At 38.5% G+C, this 23,024-nt stretch overlaps 1 protein-coding gene across 1 annotated transcript in view; it reads right to left on the bottom strand.

Annotated features, from left to right (window-relative positions):
* Nucleotides 1–802: 802 nt before the first annotated feature.
* Nucleotides 803–23,024, bottom strand: part of itga3a (integrin, alpha 3a) — a 34,106-nt gene continuing 11,884 nt past the window's right edge. Inside the window, exons 2-26 of the mRNA XM_079873586.1 lie at nt 21,687–21,814; nt 20,994–21,091; nt 20,638–20,875; nt 20,450–20,542; nt 19,871–20,081; nt 19,581–19,774; nt 19,267–19,355; nt 18,165–18,301; nt 17,893–17,970; nt 15,669–15,736; nt 15,370–15,509; nt 15,055–15,204; nt 14,837–14,934; nt 14,423–14,591; nt 9,167–9,244; nt 8,830–8,909; nt 8,116–8,193; nt 7,793–7,895; nt 6,443–6,619; nt 5,293–5,412; nt 5,010–5,123; nt 2,933–3,028; nt 2,638–2,763; nt 1,812–1,965; nt 803–1,129 (exon numbers count right to left, since the gene is read on the bottom strand). Coding sequence (XP_079729712.1) covers nt 1,855–1,965; nt 2,638–2,763; nt 2,933–3,028; nt 5,010–5,123; nt 5,293–5,412; nt 6,443–6,619; nt 7,793–7,895; nt 8,116–8,193; nt 8,830–8,909; nt 9,167–9,244; nt 14,423–14,591; nt 14,837–14,934; nt 15,055–15,204; nt 15,370–15,509; nt 15,669–15,736; nt 17,893–17,970; nt 18,165–18,301; nt 19,267–19,355; nt 19,581–19,774; nt 19,871–20,081; nt 20,450–20,542; nt 20,638–20,875; nt 20,994–21,091; nt 21,687–21,814 — 2,974 coding nt within the window. The 3' untranslated portion in view covers nt 803–1,129; nt 1,812–1,854. The remainder of the gene's footprint in view (nt 1,130–1,811; nt 1,966–2,637; nt 2,764–2,932; nt 3,029–5,009; nt 5,124–5,292; nt 5,413–6,442; nt 6,620–7,792; nt 7,896–8,115; nt 8,194–8,829; nt 8,910–9,166; nt 9,245–14,422; nt 14,592–14,836; nt 14,935–15,054; nt 15,205–15,369; nt 15,510–15,668; nt 15,737–17,892; nt 17,971–18,164; nt 18,302–19,266; nt 19,356–19,580; nt 19,775–19,870; nt 20,082–20,449; nt 20,543–20,637; nt 20,876–20,993; nt 21,092–21,686; nt 21,815–23,024) is intronic.

Consider the following 23,024-nt stretch of genomic DNA (forward strand, 5'->3'; position numbering starts at 1 on the left):
TTTTAAGACAAATTTAATTGTCACATTTACATCATACATAAAGCCACAACATCTAAAATATGACTATGAAATTCACGAACAAGAATCAGGGCATGAAACACATGTAGCCTACACATCACCCCAGAGTAGAGCTAAAACTGGCTGAATTTGATATTAGGTCTCGTCCCAATTCCATATAGGCGAGGAATATTTGTGTGTCTGGTTACGGTTTCGTGTATAACGATTCATAATCGGTAGCTGTTCATGTTTATGTTTTTTTTTTTTTTTTTTTTTAATCTATCACTGTTTCACATAAACGTGACCTGATGCAAGATAAAAATATATAAAGCAAGAACCGAATGAGAAGGATGAAATAGTGAGTCATGACTGGGCAACAGATTTTAGCACTATCGGAAAACCTGAAGAGAAAATTCAGTGCTATTTTCAGTTAGGGCACATAACAACAATAAAATCCTCACACAGATAATAAGAACGAAAATCAAAATACACAGAGTTCAACAGTAAGTTCACACTTAGCCTACACTGAATTTACATTAACATTCATTGATGTTTAAAGGTTTGGTTTTCTGTATTCTATATTATCTTAGTGACAAATCAACAGAATTTGAAACAAAAATATTTTTTAGTTATCCTTTTGTCAGAATGTATCTTTCCTTTGTGGTGGGGACAAATCTGAACTGCTGAGCCAGCCAGAAAAACCTTCTTGTTGAGCCCTCCAGCATACATACATGTATTCAGTTGAAAAACAGTAATAAAATAAACATCAAAAACATAAATCTCACACACAGTCTTCTGTATAATCAGTTCATCTCAGGCAGTTTTAAATGAACATCTTCAATTGTATCAGATATCCAGATGAAGTTCCAATAAAAACAGGTAGAGTTGCATTGATTCAGATAATAAACGTCTGTAAACGTCCATTTCACTGTCTAGAAGAGACAGTTTGAGAGTGCACTCATCAGTAGTACTGTTTCTTTTCAGTCCAGTTTGTGATCCAGTGTTTCTTGTTGTTCGTTGAGTCCACAATCAAAAAGCCTTGGTTTACCTGATACTGTTCCTTCTTACAAATCTTCACGCCTTGGTATTTTGGCATAGTTTGGAAGTAGGCAGCCCGCTTAAAAAAGCCACTCTGCGAGAAGACGTAAGAAAAAGAGCACTGTGAGCAAGACGAGCATCTTACCACAGGATGTATGTATTCAGAGAAGCTTTGAGAAATCTAAGAGCCTTGACTGAAGTAGATTACAAGATTAACATTATATAGCAACTGAGAGAAAGCATTCTGTAAACTCAGGTGAAATTATGAAGAGAGCAAATTATTATGAGATAGTCTGTAAAAATGTGCGATAAATTCAGCGGCAGATTGTGAAAGGGAAAGGAAAGCTTGTTATCTCTGTAAGAGCAGATGTGATCAGAAGGAGTTTGTTGCATCAGTAGAAAACAAGACCTCAAACATCAAAAAAGAAAACAATGTGGTAACGCAGAAGTTATTAGTCATGTCAAAGCAAGAAAAGCCGTTCAGAAGTTGGATTAAAGCAATACACAGTTCATGTTTTAAGACTTCATTCTATCTCCAAGATAACAGCAACCCAAGCCCGAGGACATAACAAAGAGCCTCACATATCAATTTGTTTCAGGAAAAAAAACAACCTCTAGTGTTTTTGAGAGCAATGATGAGAGTCGAAAACAGACGAGGGAAGCGTTGTGTCTCAAAGGGGAAGAGGAAAGACAGTATTAGTGGAGCTTCCATGGAATACATTACTGTTAATCAAGCCAAGCATTTAAGCTAGAGAGCCGTTGGCTGTGACACCTACAAACTTGCTATTTGTGTCAGAGGCCCACAAAGGCCAGGGAATCTCAGTCCTCCTCTGTAAGGTGGTCATTTTCTGATGGCTGTGTTTTCATTTCTGCTTTCTGGGCCTTGGCCTCATAAAGCTCTCTGGTGTTGGCTCTCTTGAAGAAACCACACTGGGGAACAGGATTTAGATATGAGCAATCAAACAAAGCACAAGACATGGCTGGAGAAAGTGATCTAGGCTTGAATCAACTGTGCTCTTCTGGTACAAATGTTGTGATATAGTTGTGATATATTGAAAATAATAATATCCATACCCTACGTGCAACATCTAGCTGTATTTACCTCACTGTAAAAATGTTCAAAGTAAAAAATGTAATTTGACTGCAAAATACTGTAAAACTGTGTTTGGGGAAAATACAAAAATCATTTATGCTGAAAATATATATTCTATTTAACAAGAACATACACATACTTGCACAATATAATGTGGTTAAAATGTGATTTATTTATTTTTTGTGTAAAAATATTTTTCTATTTTTTTTTTCTTTAGATTGTGTGTGTGTGTAACATTTCACCATGTATTTAAAATAATATATGGTTATGATTGTTAAGTTTATAGGCACCAAAGTGCCATCCTGAATGCCTGAAATGTTGGATGATTAAAATGTGCAGCAATATGTGTTGCTGCTCCTCTCAAGGTGGAGTTAAAAACAAACTTCACACTTTGTTTATGGTGTTAAAGCACAATGCGATAAAATTAAGTTGCTGTTTGTGTGACTCCAACCAGAGTAATTTGCAGATGTGAGAACAAAAGGAGTATTGAAGCACAAAAAGCTTCTCACCTTCCACAGAATAATGACAATCAGGCCCAGCAGAATCACTCCAGCCAGCACAGACACAATGATTATCCACAGAGGCATTTCATACGGAAGCTCTTCTGACCCTGCAGGGTCTATATCTACTGTAAACTAAACAGAGAAAAGATGTTTACTGTCATTAATCTCTAATGCACCAGAAAACATATACAGGAAAATTGCCTCATTTTAATAGTTATTTGATTTTCCCCTCACTTATGCTAAATGTATGCAAGAGAGAGTTCCAGATAGAAGAGGAAACTTGGAGATGTTGAGTTTGTACCTCACGGGTGTAACTGCTCATCTTGATGGTTGCTTTGTCTGTTTTTAGTCTCAGTGTGGCATTACCAAACACACGTACTCTCACAGCATTGTATTCCTGTAAACAGAGCAGCACAAATGTTATTTTCAGGACTTTAGAATGAGTATCACGTACAGTAAGGGCTTTCGAACCCTTCCTGGAGCTTCCCCAGCATGGGGAATGATTTCCATAATGATTTCTTAATTTGGAATATGATCAAAGATTGTGCATGTGAATAATAATAGTGCAAAATAGAACATTTTCACTCTGTTCAAATGAGTGAATTGGTGACTTGAATAAAGATTAGTTTATTTTGCTGAATGAGAGACTCCAAAATTATCCAATTTTCCCATCATCACATATATTGGACACATTCAGCTCAGGTCATGGAGTGGTCTACTAATCAGCTGGTGACTTAATTCAGCTGGATTAAATAAGGGACACATCCAAAATGTGCAGTGCTGGTGAGGATACAGGAACAGTTACTGTTAAAAACCCGTACAGGGCTGCGTTTCCCAAAAGTCTTGTTTAAATTAATGCAAATAAGTCATTTTAACATTTATCAAATGTATTTCACACTGTAGATCATAATTGCATTTTAAATTTGCACATACACCGGCTCCAAAAAGCATTTGAAAGTGAAGTTAGAAATGTCTGAACGTCAAGGTTGATATTATACAATGTTAATATTGTATAATTAACAGTATATACATAACATAATTGTTTATTTCAAATCAGTGTTGCTCTTTTAAACTTTCTCTTTTTCATTCTTGAATAGAATTGATTTGATTTTCAGAATATGTGTACACACACATTATATATATATAATAATATGATTGTGCACACAAATCAGCATGTTGTGAGGAGAAATAATAAAACTGCGAGTCCTGACAGGTCTCACACGGCGCATGCTGAAATCTTCACGCACGCGAGTCATTTCTTACAGGGGGCGGGGTCCAAACCTATGTGTTAACAAATGCTATTGCCTGCTGGCCTTCTCTGAAACTCTTATTTTGATTGGCTGCTTGTATTACGTTAAAGGTCCACTGAAGGTCCTTGAAACACGCAGAATTTGTTGACGTAATTTCCACTGAAACAGGAAGACAGGGCGGGACACATCGAACAGCTCCTCTCCTTTTTAAAAAAAATAACCAATAGCGTTTTGTTTATATCACAGCTCGGCCAGAGCCGTTGAGCTCTGTAAAGCTGCAGTTTCCTCCTAATCTCTAACCGTTTCTCCTCATAATCTCCTCCATATCGTTTTAAAATACAGCATTCTATGCAGAATTCAAATGGGTCTGATACGTTTTCTGCTCTGCGCCGACTCACACATATGATCCGCTCTGTGCTATAGTGTCTATGTTTTCATGTACAGTACTTTTCCACAGTCTCTGTTGTTAATGACTTCCAAATAATTTCTAGTTGTTCCCAAATACTTGCTTTTGATGAAACTTTGAACATAGACATCTTTGAATTCGCTAAATCACTAATTTGTCCGGACATGGAGTTGGCCAACTGTGACTAAAGAGCTTACACACACTGCTAGATTTACCATTACAGAAACATAAAAAAAATATTTTGTTAATCACCAATACTGTTAGCTTAGGGCATATATTGCCAACTTTATGGTTGTGAAATGTTAGTGGAACTTTTCCAAAGTTAATGTGAAGAAGTACTTGAGGCGATATCACTGATTACATGCAACCACTAAAATAACATTGGAGCCAGTTAAATTTAATGGCTTAGAAAAGTGAAGTTAGTTCTGAGAAAAAGTCTAGAATTATTTGTTTGCAGATGCCACTTTAGTTTAATGTTTCTAATGTGGGTTTTAGGTCTGTCTTAAGGGTCCAAATACTTGGAGCCACTGTTTCAACTTTAAGCCAAAGTATATGGTGTATTCTGAAGGACTGGACCTGGTGTAACAAATTAATCCACTTATATTACTTCAGAAACAATGTCACAAAGCAAGTGTGGGATTTATCCTTGAGAGTCTGGTATGCGACAAGTCTGCAGTAATGAGATGAGGAGGTGAAGTTTCAAATGAAAATGGAGCTCTGACCTCAAGCATCGTGCCGTTCCACAGGCGCGCTCTGACAATGATTTTGGCTGAGGTGTTCATGCCAAGCAAGGGGCAGGTAAATGCCTGACAGAGGGCAGATCCCTCGTTACAGTCCTGACATTGAGAGAGAATAAGCAGTGACAGCCAAAACACTCTTAATTTTGTCTTTGTCTGGTCTCTGTAGCATACTACATCATGCAAAGTATCAGAGGAGACATGACATGCTAGAATCATCCAGTTGCTTAGCAACAAAACAATGGTTGAGGGAGATAGATATACTCACAAGGTTGACAATCTGTTTCCCCTTGATGGCCTGCAGGTTCGGTGAGGCCTGCGGTTCAGTCTTTTTAGACTCCAAGGAGTCCTCATCTCTTTTCCTCCTCGCAGACTTGCGCTCTGACACCTAATCCACAGAAGGTAACATGTCCATCACATTAACATGCACATTATATAGTAAGTGCATGACAACAGAGTGCTGGAGGAATGACGTATTTTTGTAGGCCAAAACCTAGAAACAAGTTAGCATTATAGCACTTTCAGTTCCATCGTCCAAAAGTCAGTGTTTTTTTTTTTATTAAATGTCTGAAAACATTTTATTCTCGACATAAATACATCAGTTATAGCCCCCTTTTAAAGCTAAAGGTGGTTGATAGCAAGTGGCTAAATGGGACTACAGGCATTGTCAGAGACATTAAACGCCATCATGCCGAACAGGAAAACTCATGTAGCAGTCTGCTTTCACAACCTCATTCTGTTTACAATCACACTCTTGCAAACTATTCTAACACCAAATTTTTTTTAAAGAAAGGCTGAAAGAGTCAGAAGCTTAATGGTGGCGACATTGAAGTCATTGTCTTTGCCGTTCATTTATAGCCTATGGTTAGGCTATAAACTTTTAGACTATAATCCAAATGCCAATTGAAAAATTAAAGGTTTTTGTCGAGGGGAACCAGGGTGATGCTAATTTCTGGGTTGGCCTACAAAAATACGTCATTGAAGTGCTCTGTTGGATTACGTTTCAACACATTACATCTCATGTTAATAATAATGCATCATATTGAATTGGAATATTTGATTGAGCTGCTTGGTATGATATTCTCTCTTGAGTTCTTGTGCTTAGGAGGTCTAGATTATGTCCCACTGATTTATAGGCACGGAGAGATAGATAGTCCACAAACCGCCCCGTGTTTCCTATTAGGAGATGGACTTTTTGAAAATAAATCCCACACGGCTTTGTACATTAAGTGAGATTGCAGTGCGAACTGTGGGTAATATGGTTCTGGGAAAGGAGGAGGTCCCAGTCCCAGAATGATTTCCTCGGCTGCTTCTCTGTGGGATTCAACTGGCTGTATTTTGCTAAACTTCTCTGTCATCAACGTCGTATTGCAGAAAAATAATCAGTGACGGTGACACACATACATCTAATCACTTACTATGAGATTACGGGGGTTTACGATGTTATTTTCAGGGACACAGAAGGGCTTGGACGTTCCTGTCATCTGAATCTCTGACAGGTAAAGCAGCCACTTCTGATTAGCCAAGGCATAAGGCCACTGAAACATCACTTCCAGAAACCCCAGATTTCCCAGAGGTTTTCCAGAAAGGTCCACCTGTGGACAAAGGAATAAACACAAGTAGTAACTATTTATAGTAGTTGTAAACTGTCTAGGAAACAACTTGTTTAAAAGTTTGGAATGATTACGTTTTAATGCTTTTCAAATAAGTCTCTTACGCTCACCAAGGCTGCACTTATTTTATCACAAATACAGTAAAAACACAGTAACATTGTGAAATAATATTGCAATTTAAAAGATCTGTATTCTAATTTAATATATTTTAAAATGGAATTTACTCCTTTGATGGCAAAGCTGAATTTTTAGAAGTCATTACTCCAGTCTTCAGTGTCACATGATCCTTCAGAAATTATTCTAATATGATGATTTGGTGCTCAAGAAACATTTTTGATTTTTATATAAATTCAGCACTAATAATACTTAAGAACCAAATCAGCATACTAGAATGATTTCTAAAGGATCATGTGACACTGACAACTGGTTGTGTCTGCAGCAAGCAGCAAGACATTTTATCAATCATTTGGTTTCTATTTCCTGTGGAATGGTGCTAAGTAGCACTAAGCAGCACTAAAAAGCAATATGGCCAAAAGGGCCAAATACAAACAGTAGGTGTGTCCCAAAAGGCATACTTATGTACTATTCTATATCATTTTGTAGTATAAATAATGTTAGTATTGTGTTCACACTGAAAATTCCAACAGGAATAAGTGCACTTCAAATTCCCTGATAATGCACGTGTTTAAATGAATACACGAAGGGTGCTTCTCAATCAGTAGGCTGCATCCTAGTGAGGTTTTGTCCTTCCTAGTCCAGTTCTTCTGAGGCTAGACTCCTTATCACCTTCTTGTGCTCAAAATGAAGGCAAAAATTATTTGGCCCCTTAAGGGTGGTGAAATGTTAGTAAACCGGTTTCCATAGATAATCTGTACTTGAAAGTACTAAAGTACTAAATCTGAGCTTATGTCCCAACTAGTTGCATTTGCAGCAAGCAACAAGACATTTTGTCAATTATTTGGTTTCTATTTCCATTGTATTAGATAGCTTCACCTAGAGTGAAATTCTCAAAAATCCCACTCCAAAAAGCAGTAAATTAAATGTCACACTGTATTTTTTTTCCTTACAGTGTGGCCAGACAAATTATCCAACACTGCAAACTCGCCACATCACGCCTAGTTAGGACTCAATGTTAGACTGTAAAAAGCATCTTGCCGTAAAGTTGAATTCCACTGGGCTTCCAATATCACTGGTACTTTTCATGGCTGATTCTCCGATTACATTTCCACTGAATTCTGTATTAAGGTTGGGTTTAGGGCTAAAAGAAAAAAAGACATTTTTCAGATTACTATTTTTGCACACTCGTTAGATGTTTATATATCTCTTGCTGAATTTTAATGTCAGGCAAAAAAGTAAGACATTTCTGTATGCAATGCTGAAGTGCAACATGAGTCATTCTGACATCACTTTGAAAAGCGGTAAGGCAGAAGTGAAGATCCAGTGAAATGCTCTAAGGATAGAAATGATGCATAACTCACATATTAAAGATGGGCTGTAGGACGTACTCCATCATTAGCACTATCGGCATGGGCAGTAGACCTTTCTGATCGCTCTGCCTGAGAAGTGTAGATAAAATCATCAGCTAGTGTCCAAATCTGAATCATACCCTTTGAACAAACCTCTTTCACAGACAATTGTTCTTTCATTAGTATATAAGCCGTATGTTAGTGGTTAAAGCTGCAGAACTGAGCTGTGAATCACTGTATTTGGCCCTGTTTATCCACCTTCCTGTGGGTGGGTAGGGATGTTAATGATATTCTTTCTATATAGAATTCTGCTCAACTTTACATAACTCCTTACGGAGAGATCATAAAAATCTTTTTTTATTATTTAGAACTACCTTGATGTGATATAATGACTGAAATTACACAAACTCATACAAGTAAAAACCATCACAAAATGCAACATATAATATTAAATAAAAAGGATCTGTAAACTTTTGAACAGCATAATTTGTAAATAAATTATTTTATTTAAAATAAATAAGTAAATTAAAAATTTGAACAAAAAGCTAAACATCTTAGATTAGAGATTTTGCAAAGGGTTTGTATGAGCATAAAGGGTTTCTCTTCAGGATTGTGTGTCTTTAGTAGAGATATTGATTTTTTGCATGCTCATTTCCTGCAGAACATCTCTCCCCAAATGTTCAGTTTATTTGAGAATCTGAAGAAATTCATGCTGGTTTCTCATACGTTGAGAGCTGCAGTTCAGTCTGAATCTCCTGCATGTCTATTGTGATTCCTGTAGTTTCAAAGGTGATCTCAATCTCCACCTGTGAAAGACAGAAGTGCCCGAAAGGAAATAAAGACATCTTTTTTCAGATTCATTACATCTGCTCCTAGAAATGCTTTTCATACTGTTGAATAAATTCACATCCTATGATTACATCTTGTATCCAAAAAATAATCCTAAAGTCTCATCTGATGCCCATTTATTATGGTTGCTACAATATGTCTACTTGTAAATCCCAGGGTAACAGTGCATTTCAAACCTATGCATTTCAAGTCACTGATACCAATGAGTACTTACTCTCTGATTTCTTTTAAAGGGGTCTCCCAGCGTACACAGAAGATAAGGAAGCCCGGGAAAAAACTCAACATTCAAGTTCTGCAAGACACAAAAACAGGAGCTTTGTAAAATAAAATAAAAATGTATCTACACTACTGTTCAAAAGATGAATATTTGTAATGTTTTTGAAAGAAGTCCCTAATGCTCATCAAGGCTACAATTATTTGATCAAAAATACAGTAAAAACAGTAATACTATGAAATACTATTACAATTTAAAACAACGATTTTCTTTTTTAATATATTTTAAAATGTAATTTATTCCTATGATGCAAAGCTGAATTTTCAGGATCATTACTCCAGTCGTCAGTGTCACATGATCCATCAGAAATCATTCCAGTATGCTGTTTTTCTGCTCAAGAAACATTTATTGATCAACGATGAAAACAGTTGTGCTGCTTAATAATTTTTGTGAAAACTGTGATATATTTATGAATAGAAAGTTCAAAGGAACAGCATTTATCTAGAAATATTTGTTCAACTATATTTTTTGTAACACTGTACAAATCTTTACTGTCACTTTTGATCAATTTAAAGCAAATAAAAGTATTAATAAAAAGTTTTTTTCTGACCCCAACTGAACTGTAGAGTATATGCAAAGATAATATAGACCAGGGGTGTTCCATTTATAGCTTAAGAGGTCCAGTCTCTACATTTACTTTTCAACAAAGCTCTGTGCCCAGTTGCATAAAATCTCTTAAGTTTTTCCCTTAAGTGTGACACTTAAACCGTGAATTCCCCTTACCTAAGGGAATGATTTGAGGGTGTTGCTGTTACAGATCTGCCAGGCTCTCACACCAGCCAATCACAGCACACTCCCTCACCTGAGTTCTGACCACACACATCTGCACCTCATCATCACCCTCATCACTGCCACTACTTAATCACATACTTCACCACAGCTCACTGTCCGGTCTCGTTTGCATGATATGGACTACTTGCCTTACCTTGCAACGACCTACCTGACTTCGCCAGTAATCTCTCTCCAATTTCCACTCCAGCGTCATGTCTCCATTCTCCTCCGTGTGATTCTCCCAGTGTATCTTCCTTCCTCCGTGTCTCCAGCGATTCTGCATACCATCCTTCCACACCTTCATCGATCCATCAGCATTCCTGTAAGAAGATACATTCCATTCACTGCCAGCATCCCACTCTCCAATTCATCATTGCACTTCCTACTCACCTGTTTCCAGGCCATTCGCTCATTTGTTGTCCAAATAAACTTCCTGTTTAATTCATCTCTGTCTCGTGAGTCTGATTCCGTAACAGAAGAGTGGACCAATTATCGACAGACAACCTCATGAGCTCACCGGAACCGCTCCAGAACAACTCTGTTCCCATCACACCAGCCATCACCACCACTTCTTCCATGATCACGATCGCCAGTCCCATGGCCAAACCAATCATTGACCCTGGAGATGCAGCTGCATTTACCAACGACCAGGCTAAGATCGTGTTCATCATTTGCCTGTTGAAGAGGCGAGCGCTCCAATGGACTGAAACTCTCTGGATGCAATTCAAAGCTGTAACCCAGTCTCTTAATGATTTCGTCACTCACTTTCGTGAAGTTTTTGGCAAACCTGTTGGAGATTCATCAATAGGTGAGCAACTTTATAATCTCCTTCAAGGGAATATATCAATTAATGATTATGCTCCCCCTTGGCCGCCAGTGGCTCGAATGAGCGCTCGCTCCTCACCACCTATCTGTAGGGATTGGTTCCCAAGTGCGGCTGCATCTCGCTGTAGACGACGATGCCATCGGCCTAGAACGTTTCATCCAACTGTCCATCCGCTTCGCCACCCGTATGCAGTCTCGAAGAACACCAGGGTCGAACACCAGGGTCAAACACCATCTATCTATCTCCGCATTACAGAGCACCTCAGCACTCCAGGACTAGGCCACAAGCCAATGCGAGTAGACTCTACCAGGCTACTGTTTACCGAGCGGCAGAGGCGGCTGATCCAGGGGCTTTGCCTGTATTGTGGTGCTGGGGGGCATATCATCTCCACATGACCCATTAGTCCTCCTCGTCCAATGGTGAGTGTACTGAAGAATCCCATCACAAATTTGAAACCACTCACTACCACTGTAACCCTTACTGCTTCGAATATATCTCTCCCAGTTCATGCCCTCCTCGACTCGGGGTCAGCCGGGAATTTCATATCCGGAAACCTCTACCACCAACTCAACCTCCCGATGACCGCTACTAAGGCCATCTATCAGGTCCAGTCGGTGGCTGGGCAACCACTGTGATGCCGGTGAGCCAGTGACCCATGGGAAGATCTATCCCCTCTCACTTCCCGAACTGAAGGCCACAGAGGAGTATGTAGAAGAGGCCCTCCAACAAGGCTACATCCGCCCTTCTACGTCGCCTGCTGCTTTGACTTTCTTCTTCGTGGCCAAGAAGGACGGAGGCTTGCAGCCTTGTATTGATTACCGTGCCTTCAACAAAATCACCGTCAAATTACGATATCCTCTTCCCCTCGTCCCAGCGGCGCTAGAACACCTCCGCGGAGTCACGGTCTTCACCAAATTGGACTTCCACAGCGTGTACAGCCTCATCCGGATACATGAGAGGGATGAGTGGAAGACCGCCTTCGTGACCCCTACTGGACACTATGAGTATTTAGCCATATGGTCAAGTCAACGCCCTCTCCGTATTCCAGGACTTCATGCATGAGGTGCTCCGGGAGAACCTTCACCGAACTGTCCTCATCTACATAGAAGACATCCTTATTTACTCCCGGAGCATGGCCGACCATCGCCATCACGTTGCGGAGGTCCTGAAATGCCTGTGGGAATTCCATCTGTTCCTCAAGGCCGAGAAGTGTACCTTCCACCAACCCTCAGTGCAGTTCCTTGGTTATAACATCAGTGACAAAGGTATCCAGATGGACGAGGGGAAGCTGGAAACCATCCAGAACTGGCCCACACCATCCACCATTAAAGAACTCCAATGCTTCCTTGGCTTCGCAAACTTTTACATACGGTTCATCTTCAGCTACAGTTCCAGCATCAGTCTCCTGCAGAACAAGCCCAAGTCTCTGTCCTGGTCACCAGCTGCTAACGAAACATTCCAACAACTGAAAAAGACATTCACCAGCACACTGCTCCTCATCCATCCAGAGTGGTGCTGTCTCAGCAGCAGGGGACCCCAGCCAAACTCCATCTGTGCGCCTTCTACTCCAAAAAGCTCAGCCTGGCGGAGAGGAACTACGATGTCAGCAACCAAGAACTCCTCGCCATCAAACTAGCCCTAGAGGAGTGGAGGCATTGGTTGGAGGGTGCACAACACCCCTTCACAGTCATCACTGATCTTAAGAACCTCCAGTACCTAAAAGAAGCCAAGAGACTCAATCCCCGCCAGGCCCATTGGGCCTTGTTCTTCATCTGATTTAATTACTCCATTTCCTATTGTCCAGGTTCAAAGAATGTGAAGGCTGACGCTCTTTCGCGTTTGTATGCTCCAGAAGAGGTCTGGAGCCCATGCTGCCACCCAAGTTGATCGTGAGTCTCATCCATGGGCATGGCTAGGGATGTGAGAAGGTTCATCCAAGGATGCGAGGACTGTGCCATGGCCGAGAGTCCTAGCCATTTACCATCTGGCAAACTTCTGCTGCTGCCCGTCCCCAACTTCATGTCTGACCTCCCACCTTCTGACGGTAATGCGTGCATCCTGGTGATAATTGACCGATTCTCCAAATCCTGTCGTCTTCTCCCCCTCAAGGGACTACCCACAGCAATGGAAACAGCAGAACTCCTCTTCAATCACGTCTTCAGATACTATGGACTCCCAGAAGACATCGTTTCAGACCGTGGACTGCAGTTTATTTCAAGGGTATGGAAAGCGTTCTTCTCCCTCCTAGGTGTGACCGTAAGCCTATCGTCCGGGTACCATCCGCAGTCGAACGGGCAGACCGAGAGGAAGATCCAGAAAATTGGCCGTTTTCTACGAACCTTCCACCAGGACCACCAGAACTCTTGGAACCAGTTCCTAGGCTGGGCTGAGTACGCCCAGAACTCCCTCCATCAACCGACTCACTCCCTTTCAGTGGGTACTCTGTTTCCGGCCACCATTGTTCCTGTGGTCAAGGGAACCGTCCAACATCCCAGTGGTCGACTACTGATTCCGAGAGAGCAAGAGGGTCTTGGTGCACTGTTACAGATCTGCCAGTCTCTCACACCGGCCAATCACAGCGAACTCCCTCACCTGGGATCTGATCACACACACCTGCACCTCATCATCACCCTCATCACTGTCATTACTTAAGCACACACTTCACCACATCTCACTGTCCGGTCTCGTTTGTATGAAATGGACTACTTACCTTGCAACGACCTACCTGACTTCTGCAGCGATCTCTCTCTCTCTCTCTCTCTCTCCATTCTCCTCTGTGTGATTCTCCCAGTGTCTCGTCTTTCCTCCGTGTCTCCAGCGATTCTGCATACCATCCTTCCACGCCTTCATCGATCCATCAGCATTCCTGTAAGAAGATACATTCCATTCACTGCCAGCATCCCACTCTCCACTTCGTCATTGCACTTCCTACTCACCTGTTTCCAGGCCATCCGCTCATTTGTTGTCCAAATAAACTTCCTGTTTACTTCATCTCTGTCTCGTGAGTCTGATTCCTTAACAGTTGCATATACTGTAATCATTTAAACACTTCTCTTAAGTAAGGGACAGTTCAACCAAAAATGAAAATGTATTAATTTACTCATCCTCATGATATCCCTCAAGACTTTTGTTCATCTTTTTGTTCATCGGCCCAAATAAAGAAATTTGTAATTTTCCTTATTATTTCTGTCCATTCATTAAAATACATAGAACAAGACTGTTTTGGAAGCACAAACGTGTTTGCTTGATGTGCAAGAATGGTTCTTGCATGTGATGCACACACGTTTGAGCTTCCATATTTGGAATATATAGATAGCAATGGGTGTTGGGGTGGAGGAATGGAATTGATTAGGGAGAGGCTTTGATTAACACTCTTCAGATGTAGTCTCTTTTTCAGGTGTGGTGGTTTCACCACAGGTACACTTGCCTGGCCTGGTTGGAAAGGATAGTGTTCATCACATAAATGTGCCATAAACAGTTCTAGATCAATCAATGCTGGGTCTGGATCTGGACTGTGGTCTGCTAATTTGTGATCTCTGACATAGTTTGTTACATGACAAACCTGAGGTGTAATTTCTGAGGACAACTAATGATCTTACCTTGGGATTCAGGCTGGAGTAGCTGAGTGAAGAGGGAATGGTGACATTTAGAACAGCACTGTAAGCGTCTTCTGCTTTCCTGTCCTGTGATTCAATGTTGAACACATTCACCATTAACTTCAGCTTCTTTACGTCGGTAGTGTAGTTAAAAATCTGGAGGCCGTTCCGCCTGTAGAAACACACCGACAGGTTAGACGCATTTCACATCACCTCTATGATGTCATGGCAATTCCAATCCATTTACGGCTCAGGTAAAAAGTGTTCATGAGCAAAAATGGGTCATCACTTAAAGGAAGCAAGGATCAGATTGGGTATATTCTTTCTTTGTAGCCTGATGGGAGATATTCAGTTGATAAATTCATGTCTATTCAGTCATCTATTTCTCCTTTCAGAGGAAGCTGATACTGAGCTTACATAGGGAACGGTGTGTTCTGCTCATCTGTGAATGTAGCTGTCATCTGAAGGTTGCTCTCACATTTGTTATCTACACCACATTCTTTTTGTATGTGGATCTAAAGAAAAAGATGACATTGGTGGAACATAAATGTTAGCAGGTGGTGAAGGGCATGCATTGCATTTCCAATAAAACATAATTTGTGTTTGAGCGAGGCAAAGTATGCTTTCAAAGGTACCTCAGGTCTGGGAGTCTGATTGTCTCTTGGGCTGATCACAGGAAAAGCACTGAGGTCCTCCAACATCGGTCCGCCTGAGGGAAGAGGCTCCTCCAAAGACACGTCCAGCGAGAAAACTATCGGAAGCACCTTGTTTTGGATCGTTTGGGACTGTGAGATTTAAATGCAGAGACAATATATAAAATCTCTAACAATTAGCACGATTTGATCACAGGGTTAATGAATCAACCCAAACATGTCGGCCCACTTGATGCATATGTTAGAGCCTTTCCATCAGATTCAAATGGCAATTCAAAGGATGGCCTTGAATCATACCAGCTCGAGTTTCAGAGGAAGACAAGCTCCAGACGCATTAACGGACATTTTGCCAGTGTATCTGCTCTCTTTGTTGTCAAGGAAACGAACACGAGTGTTCCGAGACGAGAGCTGATCGGCTTCCACCGTATATTGAAAAGCTGAGGAAAACAACAGATCTTTCTTACACTTTATGTCAGATTTTAATTCTGACAGTCAGAATGTGAAACAGCGCATTGAATCATACATTTCACATGACTCTAACGTTTAGAGGTTTTGCATTTTATATTTAGGTTAACAAATTGAGATGTGGGACTTACTAATATCCTTCTGGGAATTGGTAATGCCAGTGCTGAATGTGTAGGAGAAACAGACCTTTGCTTCAATACTGCATAAGGAAAAGACAAACAGAATTAACTGATGGACATAGATATTAAAACAACAGTTGTGACTAGAGCTGTACAATGAATCAAATAAAAAAACAATATTAAGATTGCTGCTGCGATTAAATTAGGAAAACATATATTAGAGCATAACATTTATATCTACTCTCATTATGTCAAAGATTTCGATTTACAACCTGTTTTTTTGAGCGTATAATGCAATGGTCAGTCAGAGGTGACTTTTTTTCAGGAAAATCAATGTAATATATTTTTGTTCAATAATATTTTTTGATTATTATTTAGCATTTTGAGGGGATTTTACAATACTATACAATATTGATGAGCTTTTTTTTTTGAGCTATTAGAATTTTTTTTTTTTTTTAATAAATGCAATATTTCACGTTAAAATAGGTTAAAGGTACAATATGTAAGTCTTTTGTAATAAAATATTCAAAAAACACTTTCACAGTGTGATATTTCATGCAGCTGTGTACTTACATTGTCCCAAAAGTTCCCAAGGATTTGTAAATCCAGAGAAATTCCAGTTTTTAATAATGGCTCGTCCCTGGTCATTGTCGCCTATCAATTACGCAATATCCACGCTTATTCTCAGTTCACGCTTGTAGAAACCACAGAAACAATACATAGATTCCTCATTAGTGGCCGTTTCAATGGGCCGCTATACGTAAGCCGCTGAGGAATTTATGTATGCATATCTATGATACCACATCTCGCACACCACTGTTGTGTCGTTCAGTCATCATGGTTCACGATTATAGATTGGCAAGTACAGAAAATAAAAAAAACATGTAAACATAGATCAACTTAGGCAAGCAGGCTTTGGGAAAAACTGAGAAATAAAACAAGGATCATTATCGGCGTGGCGTTTTCAGGATGGGGAGAGCTTCGAGACAAACTGGACATGAGCGGTCCACAGAAACTCCGCTCTCGCATGTGTTTTAATAGACAGGTAAGAAAATATATTATTGATTGGTAACTACAGTTATATTGCACTTTGTTTGTACTTCAGTAACGCTTTTTATCAAGTCTGGTGACCAAGTCTATGGCAGTGAAATTAAGTATGTGTTGCACAAAAATATTTAGCCATTACTTGCAAATACTGTGGGCTTGTACGATTGTTTTAAAAGTGTAAAACTGCGCAGCATTAACCCACCAAATCATTTGACAAATAGTCACATAATAGTAACAGGCTAATTTAGCATTACATTTCACATTCCTGGCAGCTAATTCATTATGATGACATAACATAGTGTGATCAAACGTACAGGTAATACAAAAACTAATTTATAAGCTGATATATAATTTATATGACTCATGAATTCTATACATCTCTGGATGGTGAAAACAAAATCTCCCATAGTTCCACTCTCCTTCACAGCCTCATCAAGCTTTGTCTTTGTTATTGTTTTGAAAATGCGACCTCTGGCGTGAAAAATTTATATATTGTAGCTTTAAAGGCCTTTAAAATCCTGTTTTTGAAGTGAGTAGAATAGTGAGTAGAGTGAATAGTTCCATCTGGAGGCATTAAAAATAAAACCTGTAGGTCCCTATAGTGAGGCTTTTGGATTCCCTTTGTTTGTTTTTTGACATTTCCTCATTTTATTAGGTTTTGCATTTAGATATATATTTAGACATTCTGAAACACAACTTTAGATATTTTTTTGTTAGATAAGTATCAGATTTTGCATTATGATTAAAGTCAAACATTAAATTTGTTAGAAAGGGAACACATGGAAAGCACTTTTGTTACTCAGTATTTGATTATATTATAGAATATTTGAATATTACTCAGTATTCATTTTCTGCACAGTGGCTGATTTGTAGTTTGTACCACCAAAAGATTCTGTTTTTGTATTGTTCGTATTTCCCATTCATGTCCTACGTCAATGAGCCAAGTGTGACTTTTTTTTTTTTGAACCTTTTAAAAATAACATGTCCAATTTTTTTGTATGTTCACATAGCTAATGGGACAAAAGTCATCAAGTGTCATCACATTCCGATGAAGCAATTTTTTTTTTTTTTTTACAAATTACAAATCTGTATTATTTTGTGACACTGTAGTCTTTTGTAGTGGGCTTCCTTCATTTCCATGTAAACAAAAAATGTGAAAGTTGTAGCAAGACGTTTAGGGATTTATTACCAGGCATCACAGGCTTGAGGGTTGATAACTGCTGGTGTCACAGTGAAAGTATTCTTTAGGTGAATCACAGGGCGTGCCCTTTGTAGGTGGAAGATAAAGAAAACACAGTGAGGGAAGGACCCCTAGCCTGAAGAAAATCACTATGCTAATAAAGTACCATAACTACAAGGCTACAATTGTGATATAATAGTTAACTGTCTTTATATACTAACTTGATGCTAAACAACTAAAATATGTAAAACTGAAAAAATACCGTTACACTATCAAGTCACCTAAGCAAGACCACACGATCATCTAATGATCCGACAGCTATGTCTGGGTAACTGTTTCTGTCCACATCCATGCCACCACTGATGGAATAGCCAAATGTCTGAAATCCACCATCTGAGATGTTTTTTCCATAAATGACCTGAGGAATTAATGTTGGAGCAAAAGTTAGACATTTGCAATATACTGTCCTGTCCTATCTAAAGTATGTCTAGTTTGAAAGCAGTGTGAATATATATAGTAAATAACACATATTACACAGACAAATAGTCAGGATTGACCCTTATTAGTGTAAAACCAAACCTACGCTAAAAAAAATGGCTCACAGACACAAATACATGATATTTTTGTGAACTTTCTATTCAACAAAGAATCCTAAAAATAAACATTGTATCACAGTTTCCACAAAAAAAAAAAAAAATTAGGCAGCACAACTGTTTTTAATATTAATAACGTTTATTTAGCACCAAACCAGCATTAGAATAATTTCTGAAGGATCAAGTGACACTGAAGACTGGAGTAATGATGCTGAAAATTCAGCTTTGACATCACAGGAATACAATTACATTTTAAAATATATTAAAATAAAACGTATTTTAAAAATGTAATTATATTTCACAATATTAGCTACTGTTTTTACAGGTTTTACTTTAATAAATGTAACCTTGGCAAGCATAAGAGATTTCTTTCCAAAATATTTTTTTTAAATCTTACCAAACCCAAACTTTTGAACATTCAACATTCTAAATGTTAATTTAACCTAAAATTTTACTTTTATAAATCTGTAAATAATGACTACACAAGAATCTGAGGAATCACTGTTGTAGTCCTTCCAGTACGTAAAGTTTGAGGTATTACTGTTTGTAATTTATGTTGTAGAACTAAATGTAAAAGTCTTCTAAAGAAATGCTAAACACAGACCTCCTTTTACTTCAAAACCGCTATTCAAAAAAATGTAAAAACATTCTCAAAATGCTAATGGCTCTTACATGCTAACTCTCTTTCAGATTTTAGAACTACAAACTAAACTATAAACTTACTCAATAAACATTTAATAATATAATCCAATATTTAAAAATTGTTTAAATAAAAATATTCTCATCTCACCTGACTTGGCTTTGGGGAAATACCCGTTTCGCTACCCGTCCATATAGATACTGTGCCTGTACTATGATATGGAGCACCAACAGCAAAATCTGTGAAGGAAAGGAGGAGTGTCAAAATACTTAGTCAAAATACTTCTTAGTAATGCCACAAGAAGGCAGCAAAGTAAAATGTCCTTGACTGTTACTCTGACTGAGCACTTCACACAAAAGTGAATTATTGCAAATAATAATAAAAATAAACCAATAAAAGCTAAATACATGTTACATGTACTGAGCAAATACAGAAACCCCCCCCCCCCCACACACAAATTCTACCTTGGAAGCCGTCCTGGTTCACATCACCAATAGCAACAACAGCCATGCCAAAAGCGGAGTTCTTAAGCCCAGTGAGGACCACGTCAGGTTTGTTACGAAAAGACCCGTTCTGGTTCATATAGACATAGACTGCACCACCTTTATCTTGTTTCCGGTCAAAATAGAAAGGGGCTCCAACAATCAGATCCTTCCAGCTATATGGATAATATGAAAACACCTCCATGTCAAGATCGTCTGTTTCATTAATGACCTCAATTAAAAGGGAGCAAAAACCCAAGAATTGTCTTTACCCATCATTGTTAAGGTCCACAACAGCAACACTGTTGCCAAAATAGGATCCTACTTGTTCCCCCATGATACTTATTTTGACTTCTCCACTGTCATCATTATTAAAAAATTCAACCATCATCACCGATCCTCTGGCTTCATCTCTTGGAGCTCCTGTTACCACTGTGTCTTTGTCTTTGCTTAGGACATCTCGACCCACAGCTACAGAGTAACCTGCAGAGCAATCAGTCAACAGTCAGTCAAAAGTGTCATGTTCTAAATGTAAAAAAATGTGTGTGTAAAAAAAATAAATAAATAAATAAATTATATATATATATATATATATATATATATATATATATATATATATATATATATATATATATATATATATGTTGTTGTTCAGTATTAAGGCAAAATATAGGGATCCATTATGTAATTAGGATAAATGTCAGTGAACAATCAGTTGATGCAACACACTCACGCACACGCACACACACACGTGATATACAGTATATATAATTAAACTTTAATTTAAAATATTTTAAAAATATGTATTGTTGTTTTGAAAAACTGAATGCATAGTTGTGGCACTGCCTTACCAAGGTAAATATTCCCTTTTTTCATGTTTTGAAGCTTGCTCTTCACTTTATCAAACTCGTCATCCGGGTTATGCCACTGTGAATATGTATTTCCTGCGAATGATAGAAAATCATTAGAAGGGAATTTAAGAAAGGCATTTTGGATTTAGAAAGAAAAATGTTGTTTACAGGAAACAGATTTCCCCCACCTTGCCAGTTGAAGCATCCAGGTGCGCCGAGGAAGATATTCATCTGAGTGACGGCAGCAGACATTCCAGCAAGACACATGCCTTCAGTACTCTGATCATCTCTGGGGTCACACACCTCATCGTACGACTGCCACTGAGAGTCTGTTTTGTTATACTCTAAATTATTTCCACGAACAAAGCACTTCCCAATCATGCGAAAGTTGTTTGAGAAGTTCCGTATATAACGATGGCCACACGCCTATTAAATAGAGGGATGAATATTAATATTAAGTTGGAAAGAGCAATGGATTGACTTTTCATAGACCAGAGGCCAACATTACAAGTAAAAGGGGTCAGGTCTTTATTATGAAACTCACCAGTACACGGCCCCCTGGTTGACTCTGACTGGCTATCGACACACCAAGCCACATCCCATCTATTACATAATTTTTAGGGTCTGGTTTGTCTTCAGGATCTGCATAACAAAGCAATTATTCAGTGTACTGTAGTACACACATACTGTAGTAACACAGAGACATCATTGCTGTCACACTTTGAAACAGTCTCATCCCACAACAACAGTACTCAATTGTACATTTCCTTTCACATAATAAAAATAATAAATTATAAAAAATATTAAATAAATAAAAATAATAAAAATAAAAATAATAATAAAAAATTAATAATGCATATTTAAGTCCGGTATGAATGGCAGGAACAAGTAATAATTAATAATAATAATAATAATAATAATAATAATAATAATAATATGAATAATAATAATAATAATAAATGACAATAAATATTATTAAAATTAAATAATAGTATCATTATTAATATGTTTAATTAACACTTCATTACTATTTTATTATTATATATTACTATATGATTATTATTTTAATATTTTTTTACAAACAAATATATAAATAAAGAAATGTACTAATATGAATGCAAGAAAAATGAATAAAATTAAAAAAATAACAATAGTAATAATATTTATAAATACTGCAAATGGGGATAAAGTGAAAAACGAGCAAATTTAAGGTTCGTATGAATGGCAGGAAAATTACTTGAGCTGAGCAGATTCAGTCTTTTGCAGTCTTTGCTCTCTGCAGTGATTTGACAGGCATACACGTCTCCAGTCTCATTGGCTGACAGTCCAGACTCTGCTTTCTCCTTCGGTGCTCCTACAAGAAGTCTAAAACATGTATAAACCTGATTGAGCTCAAGTCTGTCTCGAGGCAAGGTATTATGCCAGTTGCCACAGTAAAACAGTAATGGTTGTTAGAGACAAAAAAAAACCCATAAGGATTAAGGCAAAAATTCCCATTCAGCCATGTGCCACGTATTGCATCTCCAATACTCCACAAAAGTATCTCCACAAATTTAGTTTTCACTGCAGATAAACTTCAGCAAGTCAAACCGTTATCTGTCTGGGCTTGTCAGGCTACGTGAACTTATTTTGGTTGGAAGGACTTGTCAGAACCCATTACTTCCAAGACAGAGCGCCACAACTATGGACAGAAAACCCCACTGTAAAAGCTAGTCTTTCAACTACTTTCAGAAACCTGCTGTTTAAAGTGTCTGATAAACGTACAGCATCTAAAAACCGCAGGAGATGGGGATCACATTTTACTCAAATGTTCATTTTCAGACAATAGGGAGAATGGGTTTGCGTAATACCCGAACAAATAGGTGTCTCTCCTTCTCTTCCTTGCATTTCAAAAGGTGAGCTATTATGATACATTCGCTCTTCATTCCTTGCAGAGAAAATCGCTTACTCAAGCTCCCCCTATGGATGAGTAACCATTTTGTTTTTGATTATTAAATCTAGATAGATAAGAGTCGGGCTTAAAGGGTTAGCTCACACAAAAATTCTGTCAGTAATTACTCACCCTCATGTTGTTCCAACCCCGTAAGACTTTCTTTCATCTTTGGAACACAAATTAAGATATTTTTGATTAAATCTGAGAGCTGGCTCACTCCTTCACAGGCTTCTCTGTAATTGAAACTTGCCGGCCCATAAAGTTAGTAAAGACAATGTTTAAAATAGTCCAAGTGACTACAGTGGCTCAACCATAAGTTTATCAGGCGATGAGAATACTTTTTGTGCACACAAAAAAACGACTTTATTCAACTATTCATTTTCTTCTGTGTGGGCCTCTGTGGGAGTTCACGTAGTCGTGTAACAGCGCAGCGCTTCTGGGTTGTACGTCAGAGCATAGGCTCACTATTGGCCAGCATCACACACACATTACCAGCGTCGGCCAATAGTGAGCCTACGTTCTGACGTACAACCCAGAAGTGCTGCTTTGTGTTATGCAGATTTAATCAAAAATATCTTAATTTGTGTTCCGAAGATGAAAGAAAGTCTTAGGGGATTGGAACAACATGAGGGTGAGTAATTA

The sequence above is a fragment of the Squalius cephalus genome (genome assembly GCF_949319135.1).
Source record: "Squalius cephalus genome assembly, chromosome: 1".
NCBI lineage: Eukaryota > Metazoa > Chordata > Actinopteri > Cypriniformes > Leuciscidae > Squalius > Squalius cephalus.